General features: G+C 45.1%; 1 protein-coding gene across 1 annotated transcript in view; it reads left to right on the forward strand.

The window, feature by feature from the left end:
- Positions 1 to 13,802, forward strand: part of LOC135503979 (sodium channel protein type 8 subunit alpha-like) — a 127,907-nt gene that overhangs the window by 79,069 nt on the left and 35,036 nt on the right. The window contains exons 15-21 of the mRNA XM_064922192.1: positions 884 to 1,122; positions 6,367 to 6,540; positions 7,624 to 7,980; positions 8,279 to 8,752; positions 10,687 to 10,807; positions 11,007 to 11,161; positions 12,319 to 12,492. Of these exons, the coding sequence (XP_064778264.1) occupies positions 884 to 1,122; positions 6,367 to 6,540; positions 7,624 to 7,980; positions 8,279 to 8,752; positions 10,687 to 10,807; positions 11,007 to 11,161; positions 12,319 to 12,492 (1,694 nt within the window). The remainder of the gene's footprint in view (positions 1 to 883; positions 1,123 to 6,366; positions 6,541 to 7,623; positions 7,981 to 8,278; positions 8,753 to 10,686; positions 10,808 to 11,006; positions 11,162 to 12,318; positions 12,493 to 13,802) is intronic.

Below are 13,802 nucleotides of genomic sequence, written 5' to 3' on the forward strand. Positions count from 1 at the left end.
ATGCAATCCAGGGAATGCTAGATCAACTAGTAATATCATCAATCATGTGTAGTTATAACTAGTGATTATGATTGATTAAGTTTAATACTAGCTAGCAACTTACCTTGGCTTCTTACTGCATTCGCGTAACAGGCAGGCTCCTCGTGGAGTGCAATGTAATCAGGTGGTTAGAGCGTTGGACTAGTTAACTGTAAGGTTGCAAGATTGAATTCCTGAGCTGACAAGTTACAAATCTGTCATTCTGCCCCTGAACAAGGCAGTTAACCCACCGTTCCTAGGCCGTCATTGAAAACAAGAATGTGTTCTTAACCGACTTGCCTAGTTAAATGAAGATTAAATAAAGGTGTAAAAAAAAACAAAAAAACAATCGGTGTCCAAAATGACCGATTGTTATGAAAACTTGAAATCGGTCCTAATTTTATCTTGCCCTTTCACCCTCAGAATGGCACACATACACAATCCATCTCTCAATTGTCACAATGCTTAAAAATCCTTCTTTAACAGGTGACATCAATAAGGAATCATAGCTTTCACCTGGAATTGCCTGGTCAGTTTGGAAAGAGCAGGTGTTCCTAATGTTTTGTATACTCGGTGTGTATATATTGTCATTCTTGTACTGACAGATACTTCATTACAGACATATTACTATATGTCACATATACAGAACGTATTATTTCGTAACATTTATCAATAGCAGACCTTAATTCAAATACTATTTGCTTTATTTCAAATTCTTTAAGCATTTCCTTTAGCCTGCCTGGAGTGGCACTTTGGCGGGGCCAAGTTGGTGGGGACAGGGTTTGCACTGTTGGGGACTTTTCTATTGTTTCGATTTTTGATATATTCCTTTCTTTGCGGGTCTCTTATTAAATACTTTTCTCAGAACTGGAGGAGTCTCAGCGTAGTTGTCCACCGTGGTGGTATAAGTTCTCCAACATGGTCCTCATCTGGGAGTGTTGTCCCATCTGGTTGAAGATCAAGGAGATCGTCAATCTGGTTGTCATGGACCCCTTCGTGGACCTGGCCATCACTGTCTGCATCGTCCTCAACACCCTGTTCATGGCCATGGAGCACTATCCCATGACCCCGCACTTTGAGGAGGTGCTGTTCGTGGGAAACTTGGTGAGGATTTCACTATCTCTTTTTTTGTGTGGTATTACTGCAATTGATTTATCTTACAGCCGTTTTAAGCTGGTACTTAAAGGGCACTTTACCACTTTTTAAGCTTAAGAAGTGGTGTAGTGCCCCTTTAAAGGGTACTTTGAGCTGGGTACTTTAACCTGTTATTTGTATAACAAATAACAGTCAAATTACAAGGGGCCTCATGGGCAGAATTGTATTAATAATCATAATCATAATTAATAAAAAATAACAAAAATGTTAAAGGCCAAAAATCTGGTGTTTCTATGTCAAACCATTTTGTTATATTTTAGTCTTCATTGATGTATCTAAAGTGTAATATTGGGTTGCAAACTGAAACATTTTATACATTTCAACTCTATATCTGACATGGTACAGGTGTGTTCTTTTTGTAAAGCCATAACCATGTGTGTGAAGTGTATACTTTGGTTTCAAAGTAGATTTGTTTAAGACTAACAAGGAACACTCTGTGTGACCCTGATTTAGCCCACTGCAGTAAAAGGTTAACTAAGAAAGTACATGGAAGCGTTAGACATTTTCTATTATTGACCTCAAATAATTCAATACAATGAATAGGACAGTAAGTAGAGGCCAGGGAACAGGAAAGACTGTAGTAGAGTATGTGCCAAATTGGTAGTGGGACAGATACACTACATGATCAAATGTATGTGGACACCTGCTTGTCGAACATCATTCTAAAATCATGGGCATTAATATGGAGTTGTTCCCCTCTTTGCTGCTATGATAGCCTCCACTCTTCTGGGAAGGCTTTACACTAGATGTAGGAACATTGCTGCTACAACAGCCTCCACTCTTCTGGGAAGGCTTTACACTAGATGTAGGAACATTGCTGCTATAACAGCCTCCACTCTTCTGGGAAGGCTTTACACTAGATGTAGGAACATTGCTGCTATAACAGCCTCCACTCTTCTGGGAAGGCTTTACACTAGATGTAGGAACATTGCTGCTATAACAGCCTCCACTCTTCTGGGAAGGCTTTCCACTAGATGTTGGATCATTGCAGCGGGGACTTGATTCCATTTAGCCACAAGAGCATTAGTGAGGTCAGGCACAGATGTTGGGTGTTAGAACTGGCTCGCAGTCGTCGGTCCAATTCATCCCAAAGGTGTTCGATGGAGTTGAGGTCAAACCAGTTCAGTATGCGCCTTGCTTTGTGCACAGGGCATTTGTCATGCTGAAACAGGGAAGGGCAAAGTTGGAAGCACAGAACTGTCTAGAATGTCATTGTATGCTGTAGTGTTAAGATTTCCGTTCACTGAAACTAAGAAAAACAACCCCAGACCATTATTCCTCCTCCACCAAACTTTACAGTTGGCCCTATGCATTTGGACAGGTAGTGTTCTCCTGGCATCCGCCAAACCCAGATTTGTCCGTAGGACTGCCAGAAGGTGAAGGGTGATTTATCACTCCAAAGAACGCGTTTCCACTGCTCCAGGGTCCAATGGCGTCGAGCTTTACACCACTCCAGCCGACACTTGGCAATGCACATGGTGATCTTAGGCTTGTGTGCGGCTTCTTTGCCATGGAAACCCATTTCCTGTAGCTCCTAACGAACAGTTCTTGTGCTGACGTTGCTTCGAGAGGCAGTTTGGACCTCGGTAGTGAGTGATATACCCGAGGATGGGTGATTTAGAGCGAGGCGATCCCGTTCTGTGAGCTTGTGCGGCCTACCACTTCGCGGCTAAGCTGTTGTTGTTCCTAGACGTTTCCACTTCACAATAACAGCACTTACAGTTTACTGGGGCAGCCCTAGCAGGGCAGAAATTTGACGAACTGACTTATTGGATAGGTGACATCCTATGACGGTGCCACTTTGAAAGTCAACGAGCTCTTCAGTATGGGCCATTCTACTGCTTATGTTTGTCTATGGAGATGGCATGGCTGTGTGCTCAATGTTATACACCTGTCAGGGGTGTCCACATCTGTGTATGGCCTAACCGCTAGCTAGAACATCCCAGGACAATCTCTATCTCTGTCTCTCTCCAGTAGTTGTACCCTCATTCCATATTTTCTGTCCTCTCCCCACTGTCTGTAGACTTCTCTTCCCTTCTCTCCTCTCCTCCCTTCCTCCTTACATTTGTAATTTTAGTCATTTAGCAGGCACTCTTATCCAGAGTGACTTACAGTAGTGAGAGCATACATTTTCATACTTTTTTGTACTGGTCCCATGTGGGAGTCGAACCCACAACCCTGGCGTTGCAAGCTCCATGCTCTACCCCCCCATTTCTTACATGGGACTGGTCTGGTCTGTAGAGGGGCGTCTCTCTCTCCCTCTCCCTCTCCCTCTCTCTCCCTTTCCCCTAGCAGTGTCCAGACAGCACTCTGTTTCACTCTCCCTGCGGTCTCTGTGCTGGTGGGAGGCCTACATTAATATTGTATGCTGCCTGATCGATTAGCTTCTCTAAAATGGGGCCTGAATCACTGCTCTCTTCCTTTGAAAACCCAAACTAGGTTTTTTACCATTAGCATTTCTACAGAAACGGTGTCTAGTTCTTGAGCAGCACATTTCATCATATTCTACTAGCATGTTAGCATGGATAGCTTGCTTATTTGCTTAGGTCTACTACCTAATGCTAGCTAAAGCTAATAGCTAATACTGTTAGCATGGATAGCACAGCAGTATAAGACAGTCACTCTGTTTGTGGTAAGGGTATGATATTTATAACAGCGGTTTGATCAATAATAGCAGCCGAAAAACGTATCACTTTCATTGAATTGTGAGAAACAGATATACTCTTCACAGCCTGACGAAGATAACATGCAATATGTCACTTACTATCTGATTTGATTAGAGCAGTGTGTGTATGGGTGAAATAGCAGTTAAAAACAGCAGTTAAACACTGTGTATTATAGGGTTGGGAATTGCCAGGGACCTCACGATACTGTATTATCATGATACTTAGATGCCGATACGATATGTATTACGATTCCCACGATTCTATATGTATTGTGATTTGATGTTCCAACCTTATTGCTCACTATATGTCTGCCGCAAAGGGGCAAGAGAGCCATAAGAAAACAACACTATATGTCTGCTGCAGAGGGACCAGAGAGAGCCATAAGAAAACAACACTATATGTCTGCTGCAGAGGGACCAGAGAGAGCCATAAGAAAACAACACTATATGTCTGCCGTAAAGGGACAAGAGAGCCATAAGAAAACAACACTATATGTCTGCCGTAAAGGGGCAAGAGAGCCATAAGAAAACAACACTATATGTCTGCTGCAAAGCGACAAGAGAGCCATAAGAAAACAACACTATATGTCTGCTGCAGAGGGACCAGAGAGAGCCATAAGAAAACAACACTATATGTCTGCTGCAGAGGGACAAGAGAGCCATAAGAAAACAACACTATATGTCTGCTGCAAAGGGACAAGAGAGCCATAAGAAAACAACACTATATGTCTGCTGCAAAGGGACAAGAGAGCCATAAGAAAACAACACTATATGTCTGCTGCAAAGGGACAAGAGAGCCATAAGAAAACAACACTATATGTCTGCTGCAGAGGGACCAGAGAGAGCCATAAGAAAACAACACTATATGTCTGCTGCAGAGGGACCAGAGAGCCATAAGAAAACAACACTATATGTCTGCTGCAGAGGGACCAGAGAGCCATAAGAAAACAACACTATATGTCTGCCGCAAAGGGACCAGAGAGAGCCATAAGAAAACAACACTATATGTCTGCTGCAGAGGGACAAGAGAGCCATAAGAAAACAACACTATATGTCTGCTGCAGAGGGACAAGAGAGAGCCATAAGAAAACAACACTATATGTCTGCTGCAGAGGGACCAGAGAGAGCCATAAGAAAACAACACTATATGTCTGCTGCAGAGGGACCAGAGAGAGCCATAAGAAAACAACACTATAAGCCTGCTGCAGAGGGACAAGAGAGCCATAAGAAAACAACACTATATGTCTGCCGTAAAGGGGCAAGAGAGCCATAAGAAAACAACACTATATGTCTGCTGCAGAGGGACAAGAGAGCCATAAGAAAACAACACTATATGTCTGCTGCAGAGGGACAAGAGAGAGCCATAAGAAAACAACACTATATGCCTGCCGCAAAGGGACCAGAGAGAGCCATAAGAAAACAACACTATATGTCTGCTGCAAAGGGACCAGAGAGCCATAAGAAAACAACACTATATGTCTGCCGCAAAGGGACCAGAGAGAGCCATAAGAAAACAACACTATATGTCTGCTGCAGAGGGACCAGAGAGAGCCATAAGAAAACAACAATATATGTCTGCTGCAGAGGGACCAGAGAGAGCCATAAGAAAACAACACTATATGCCTGCTGCAGAGGGACCAGAGAGAGCCATAAGAAAACAACACTATATGTCTGCTGCAGAGGGACAAGAGAGCCATAAGAAAACAACACTATATGTCTGCTGCAAAGGGACCAGAGAGAGCCATAAGAAAACAACACTATATGTCTGCTGCAAAGGGACCAGAGAGAGCCATAAGAAAACAACACTATATGTCTGCCGCAAAGGGGCAAGAGAGCCATAAGAAAACAACACTATATGTCTGCTCCAGAGGGACCAGAGAGAGCCATAAGAAAACACGTTTTGATCAGTCATGGAAATTAAAGTGCTGAAAACAAATTGGCTCCCTATTTAAAAAGAAGATGGAGAAAAAGCTATGAAGGAAAAATACTGGAGTTTGTTGCAGGTAAAGCCAACTAGCACAGATACAGCCCCGTGCCTGGCCACGCCTTGATCTATGGACACCTCAATGATTAACTACGACCTTCAATCATTCATTACACTCAGATTAACTATGACGTTTAGTCATTCATTACACTCATATTAACTATGACGTTTAGTCATTCATTACACTCAGATTAACTATGACCTTCAATCATACATTAGAATCAGATGATCTATGACCTTCAGCCATTTATTAGAATCAGATTAGCAGAACACAGAGGTGTCACAAAATCTGTGAGATTTGGAAAGACAAAATGTCACTGTCGTGGGGGGCTAGTTTTGCACATTTTCCCGGTCTGAAAAGTACTAGCCTCTGGATAGCGGTCCACCTTAATTTCGATGTAAAATAGTGCTCACTGCACCCTTTTTGAATAATTACAATACGAGTTCGTACAGTACATCTGACCTCTGTTGGTCCCTGTGACAAGGTAAAGGTTCTAGTAGCAGTTACTCTACCTGACCTCTGACCTCTATCCGTCCCTGCCAGGTGTTCACAGGGATCTTTGCTGTGGAGATGTTTGCCAAGTTGGTTGCCATGGATCCCTACTACTACTTCCAGGAGGGGTGGAACTGCTTCGATGGCTTCATTGTGACACTGTCCTTAGTGGAGCTGGCATTGGCTGACGTGGAGGGGCTGTCCGTGCTCAGATCATTCCGATTGGTAAACTCTTTTTGAGCCCTGTCCTCCCCACAAAATATACATGTTTGTTGTGTATTCAAATTATGTTAAATACACAGTGTGCATTGATTCAGTTACTGAATGATTACATGGTTATTGCTCAGCTACAATACTGTCTCTATTATAGTGATACATTTACTATGTGAAAAATCACTTATATACTGCCTTACTAGTCTATGTAAAGCTACTTTTCAACACATATGTATGGTCTTAATTGGAGCCAGTTTTCTACAGCAGGAAAATAAATCTGCAGTAACAGGAAATGTGGAATATAATTCATGGATATTTTTGTATGGGTTGATACATTTTTAGTCAGGGCAAATAAAGTCTGAAATTTCAAAGTGGTCTAAGGCACTGCATTGCAGTGCAAGCTGTGCCTCTAGAGATTCTGGGTTCGAGTCCAGGCTCTGTCGCAGCTGGACGTTATTGGGAGGCCCATGGGGCGGTGCACAATTGGCCCAGCGTCGTCCAGGTTAGGAGAGGGTTTGGCCGGCAGGGATGTCCTTATCCCATCGCGCACTAGCAACTCCTGTGGCTGGCCGGGTGCAGTGCACGCTGACACAGTCGCCAGAGGCACAGTGTTTCCTCCCAAGCATTTGTTGCATCTGGCTTCCAGGTTAAGTGGGAATTGTGTCAAGAAGCAGTGCGGCTTGGTTGGGTTGTGTTTCAGAGCATACGCTCTCGACCTTCGCTTCTCCCACGTTCGTACGGGAGTTGCAGCAATGAGACTGTAACTACCAATTGGAAACCACGAAATTGGGGAGAAAAACGGGTAAAAGTAACAAAAAACACAATTAAAAAAAATAATGACTAAGATACACTACAAGTTTGCAATTCCTGCTGTGCAGGAAACTTATCAGCAACAAAGGAGTGATCGAATTCTGTGTAACTGCTACTTCTACCTCTATAGCAATTACCATGCCAATACCCCAAGAGCCATTGCTGCAACAGGGCTATTGATCACTCAACCCTCTGCTGATAATATGTATTTTCCTCTCTCCCTTCTTCTGTCATTCTCACATCTTCTCTTTGTCCCTCTCTTCCTCCACCTCTCTCCCCACTCAGCTGAGAGTGTTTAAACTGGCCAAGTCATGGCCCACACTCAACATGCTGATTAAGATTATCGGTAACTCTGTGGGCGCCCTGGGAAACCTGACCCTCGTCTTAGCTCTCATCGTCTTCATCTTTGCCGTGGTCGGCATGCAGCTGTTCGGCAAGAACTACAAGGACTGTGTGTGTAAGATCGCCCTGGACTGTGAGCTGCCCCGCTGGCACATGCACGACTTCTTCCACTCGTTCCTGATGGTGTTCCGGGTGCTGTGCGGGGAGTGGATCGAGACCATGTGGGACTGTATGGAGGTGGCTGGCCAGGGCATGTGTCTCATCGTCTTCATGATGGTCATGGTCATCGGGAACTTGGTGGTAAGTGTCCCCAGAGTGTATGGTTGGGATGGGGAATGTTAGCCCTCCCGACGGCCGGTTCTCAAACCCCAGTCTCCATGGCGATGGCAGTGACTGTAACCGCTGGCCCAAGAAATGTAAGTCTCTGGGGAGAACAGTTTGCTGTCTTATGAACGCCATATTCGTTGCACTACCCCCACCGAACAAGAGAGCGTGTCCCAAGCTACCCATACCAGGTCCCGTTTGTACACACATCTCTGTTGGCCATATCAGATCCACCCTCACGTCTGACCCAGTGTGACTCCTCTCCTCCCTACAGGTGTTGAATCTTTTCCTTGCCTTGCTGCTGTCCTCGTTCAGCGCAGACAATTTAGCCGCAACAGATGACGACGGAGAAATGAACAACCTTCAGATCTCCGTCATCCGCATTAAGAAGGGCGTCGCCTGGTTCAAGATCAAGCTGGCAGAGTTGGTGCTCAGCTTGACCAAGAAGCCATCGGTGGAGGATGAACAGAAAACCGTAGACGACATGTACGACAAGAAACTGAACTGTATCGCCAACCAGAGTGGTGTGGATATCAACCGTGACCTGGACTACACCAAGAATGGTAACGGCACGACTAGTGGTATGGGAAGCAGCTTCGGGAGGTACTTGATCGACGAGGACCACATGTCGTTCATCCACAACCCTAACCTGACCGTGTGCGTTCCTATCGCGGTCGGAGAGTCTGACTTCGAAAACCTCAACACCGAGGAATTCAGCAGCGAGTCGGAGAACGAGAACAGCAAAGATGTGAGTGAACAGATTTCGTTAGCCACATTTTGAGTGATAATGTAGTGTATATGTTGTCATGACAACATGACAAATCAACAGGGCTCTGATGTAAAGTAGTGCACTATAAGGAATAGTGTACTACTTTACAGTTTATCTCTTGTTAATTATGTTGTAGTAATATTTTGGTAATGTTGCAGGAGGTAATGTTGGGGTTATGTTGTAATAATGTTATGGTAATGTAGGGGGTAATGTCGGGGTTATGTTATATAAATGTTTTGGTAATGTTTCAGGAGGTAATGTCAGGGTTATGGTGTAGCAATGATGTGGTAATGTTGTGAGAGGTAACGTTGTGGTTATGTTGCGGTAATGTTGTGGTAATGTCACAGGATGTAATGCTGAGTTATGTTGTAGTAATGCTGCGGTAATGTTGTAGGAGGTAATGTTGGGGTTATGGTGTAGTGATGTTTTGGTAATGTTGCAGGAGTTAATGTTGGGGTTATGGTGTAGTAATGTTTTGGTAATGTTGCAGGAGTTAATGTTAGGGTTATGGTGTAGTAATGTTGCGATAATGTTGCTGAAGGTAATGTTGGGATTATGGTGTAGGGATGTTTTGATAATGTTGCAGGATTTAATGTTGGGGTTATGGTGTAGTAATATGGCGATAATGTTGCTGGAGGTAATTTTGGGATTATGGTGTAGGGATGTTTTGATAATGTTGCTGGAGGTAATGTTGGGGTTACGGTGTAGGGGTGTTTTGATAATGTTGCAGGAGTTAATGTTGGGGTTATGTAATAATGTTTTGGAATGATGTTGTATTTTTACACGGGGTAAGTAATGCTGTGGTTAATCTGTAGTTATGTTGTGGTAATGTTGTAATAATGTTGCAGTAATGTGGTCTGGGAATAATGTTGTAGTAGACAAATGTTGTAGTTATGTTGTAGTAATGTTTCAGTTTTGTTTGGTAGTTTTGTGGTTATGTTTTAGTAATGTTGTGGTAATGTTGGGGTACTGTTGTGGTAATGTTATTGCAATGTTGTGGTCATGTTGTGGTAATGGTGTAGTAATATTGTGGTAATGTTGTGGAAGTGTTGTGGTAATGCTTTACTCCATGGTTGTTATTGTTGTTGTGGCCTCCTGGCTGTAAAGTATGGCTATGGTCACCAATGTATCAATAGTTTCATGTCCAAAGCTCTGATGTAATTCCATTACTCAATAGTATACACACTCATATACAGTTGAATTGGGAAGTTTACGTACACTTAGGTTGGAGTCATTAAAACTAGTTTTTCAACCACTCCACAAATGTCTTGTTAACAAACTGTAGTTTTGGCAAGTCGGTTAGGACATCTACTTTGTACATGACACAAGTAATTTTTCCAACAATTGTTTACAGACAGATTATTTCACGCATAATTCACTGTGTCACAATTCCAGTGGGTCAGAAGTTTACTTACACGAAGTTGACTGTGCCTTTAAACAGCTTGGAAAATTCCAGAAAATGATGTCATGGCTTTAGAAGCTTCTGATGGGCTAATTGACATAATTTGAGTCAATTGGAGGTGTACCTGTGGATGTATTTCAAGGCCTACCTTCAAACTCAGCGCCTCTTTGCTTGACATCATGGGAAAATCTAAAGAAATCCTCCAAGACCTCTCTCCCTCTCTCTCTCTGTCTATATATGTGTGTCTCTCTGTCTCTCCCTCTCTCTCTGTGTCTGTCTGAATCTGTGTGTCTCTGTCTCTCTCTGTGTCTGTCTGAATCTGTGTGTCTCTGTCTCTCTCTGTGTCTGTCTGAATCTGTGTGTCTCTGTCTCTCTCTGCGTCTGTCTGTATTTGTGTGTCTCTGTCTCTCTCTGCGCCTGTCTGTATTTGTGTGTCTCTGTCTCTCTCTGTGTCTGTCTGAATCTGTGTGTCTCTGTCTCTCTCTGCGTCTGTCTGTATTTGTGTGTGTAGCTGGATGACACCAGCTCATCAGAGGGCAGCACCATAGACATCAAGCCTGATGTGGAGGTGGAGGCGGTGGTGGTGGAGGCTGAAGAAGTGTACTTAGACCCAGAAAACTGTTGGACACCTGGTAGGACTGCACCCTGTCCCTCCCTGCCTCTCCCTTCCCTGCCCCGCCCCGAACCACCACGGCCTGACGCTCCCGCCCTCTACTGCCCTCCCCCACATTTCCTTGCATGCCAGTTGCCCAATTTGTAATCCCTACAAGGTATTTAAATCACAAGCAAATGACTGAGGTATCGTATGTGTGCCTGTCCCCTTCTATACAGAGTGTATTATCAAGTATCCTTGCTGCGATGTGCCCATCACTCACGGGTGGGGAAAATATTGGTGGTTCCTGAGAAAGACATGCTATCTTATTGTGGAGCATAACTGGTTCGAAACCGTCATTATCTTTATGATCCTACTCAGTAGTGGGGCCCTGGTAAGTCACAGTGTGGAATGTTAACACGCACGCACGCACGCACACACACACACACACACACACACACACACACACACGCACGCGCACACACACACACGCGCGCACACACACACACACACACACACACACACACACACACACACACACACACACACACACACACACACACACACACACACACACACACACACACACACACACACACACACACAGCTACGACTAGTGTGTGAGTGGAGAAAGTTGTCTTTTTAAGGGCTGTCTCTCTCTACCTAGAACAAGACATGGAGTGGTACAGTCACCAGGCCCAGTCTCTGAAGAGGGCGGGGTTGAGGGGCCAGGCAGGAGCATCACAGCCAGTCACTGTACTAAGGAGGGTTGGGGGAGGGGCCAGGCAGGAGCATCACAGCCAGTCACTGTACTAAGGAGGGTTGGGGGAGGGGCAAGGCAGGAGCATCACAGCCAGTCACTGTATTAAAGAGGGCTGGGGGAGGGGCCATAGAGGAGCATCACAGCCTGTCACTGTACTAAAGAGGGTCGGGGGAGGGGCCAGGCAGTATCATCACAGCCAGTCACTGTACTAAATAGGGTTGGGGGAGGGGCCAGGCAGGAGCATCACAGCCAGACACTGTACTAAGGAGGGTGGGGGGGAGGGGCCAGGCAGGAGCATCAAAGGCAGTCTATTGCCTTTTTGGTCAAAAGTAGTGCACTTCATACGGAATATGGTGCCATTTGAGACACTTGAGCTTGACACTGTGATTAATCAACTGTACCATGCACCGGAGAGGGGATCTAATAGACTGTACCATTTACCTGATAAGATAGGGGAATCTATTTCTGTTGTCCTCAGACTTGAAGTCAAATGAGCAGGGAGGGAATAGTGCAATCAATGCTCCATGCTTTTAATTAACAATGTTCGTTTTCAGTAATGATTTAACAACAGTACCGTTGTTGTATACATTTCCAAAACTTCTGTTGACTTTATTGTGTTTCTTACCCTCAACGTTTGTTGATGTATTCATTGTTGTACATGGCTGAGGCAACTCTAGGCTATGTATTTTAGATTTGTCAAATAAAATCAATCAATCAAACAATTATTCACTGAGCATGTTATTCCACCCACAGCTAGAGCTAACCATGTGTGTGCTTCCCCACGCCAGGCTTTTGAGGATGTGTACATCCAGCAGAGGAAGACTATCAGAACCATCTTGGAATACGCCGACAGTGTGTTCACCTACATCTTCATCCTGGAGATGCTGCTCAAGTGGGTCGCTTACGGATTCCACAAGTACTTCACCAACGCCTGGTGCTGGCTTGACTTCTTCATCGTCGATGTAAGTAGCGTTTCCTGACTCTTTACGGTAGATTTGGTAGCCATTTTTGGAAGCCAGGATGGGAAGCTAGGACCATAGAAATAGAATTCCTAGAATGGATTTTTTTCCTTATTCAAGTCAATTATACACTGCTCAAAAAAATAAAGGGAACACTTAAACAACACAATGTAACTCCAAGTCGATCACACTTCTGTGAAATTAAACTGTCCACTTAGGAAGCAACACTGATTGACAATAAATTTCACATGCTGTTGTGCAAATGGAATAGACAACAGGTGGAAATTATAGGCAATTAGCAAGACACCCCCAATAAAGGAATGGTTCTGCAGGTGGTGACCACAGACCACTTCTCAGTTCCTATGCTTCCTGGCTGATGTTTTGGTCACTTTTGAATGCTGGCGGTGCTTTCACACTAGTGGTAGCATGAGACGGAGTCTACAACCCACACAAGTGGCTCAGGTAGTGCAGCTCATCCAGGATGGCACATCAATGCGAGCTGTGGCAAGAAGGTTTGCTGTGTCTGTCAGCGTAGTGTCCAGAGCATGGAGGCGCTACCAGGAGACAGGCCAGTACATCAGGAGACGTGGAGGAGGCCAACAACCCAGCAGCAGGACCGCTACCTCCGCCTTTGTGCGAGGAGGAGCAGGAGGAGCACTGCCAGAGCCCTGCATGACCTCCAGCAGGCCACAAATGTGCATGTGTCTGCTCAAACGGTCAGAAACAGACTCCATGAGGGTGGTATGAGGGCCCGATGTCCACAGGTGGGGGTTGTGCTTACAGCGCAACACCGTGCAGGACGTTTGGCATTTGCCAGAGAACACCAAGATTGGCAAATTCGCCACTGGCGCCCTGTGCTCTTCACAGATGAAAGCAGGTTCACACTGAGCACATGTGACAGACGTGACAGTCTGGAGACGCTGTGGAGAACGTTCTGCTGCCTGTAACATCCTCCTGCATGACCGGTTTGGCGGTGGGTCAGTCATGGTGTGGGGTGGCATTTCTTTGGGGGCCGCACAGCCCTCCATGTGCTCGCCAGAGGTAGCCTGTCTGCCATTAGGTACCGAGATGAGATCCTCAGACCCCTTGTGAGACCATATGCTGGTGCGGTTGGCCCTGGGTTCCTCCTAATGCAAGACAATGCTAGACCTCATGTGGCTGGAGTGTGTCAGCAGTTCCTGCAAGAGGAAGGCATTGATGCTATGGACTGGCCTGCCCAGCACATCTGGGACATCATGTCTCGCTCCCATCCACCAACGCCACGTTGCACCACAGACTGTCCAGGAGTTGGCGGATGCTTTAGTCCAGGTCTG

Source organism: Oncorhynchus masou, chromosome 18, assembly GCF_036934945.1.
Source record: "Oncorhynchus masou masou isolate Uvic2021 chromosome 18, UVic_Omas_1.1, whole genome shotgun sequence".
Taxonomy (NCBI): domain Eukaryota; kingdom Metazoa; phylum Chordata; class Actinopteri; order Salmoniformes; family Salmonidae; genus Oncorhynchus; species Oncorhynchus masou.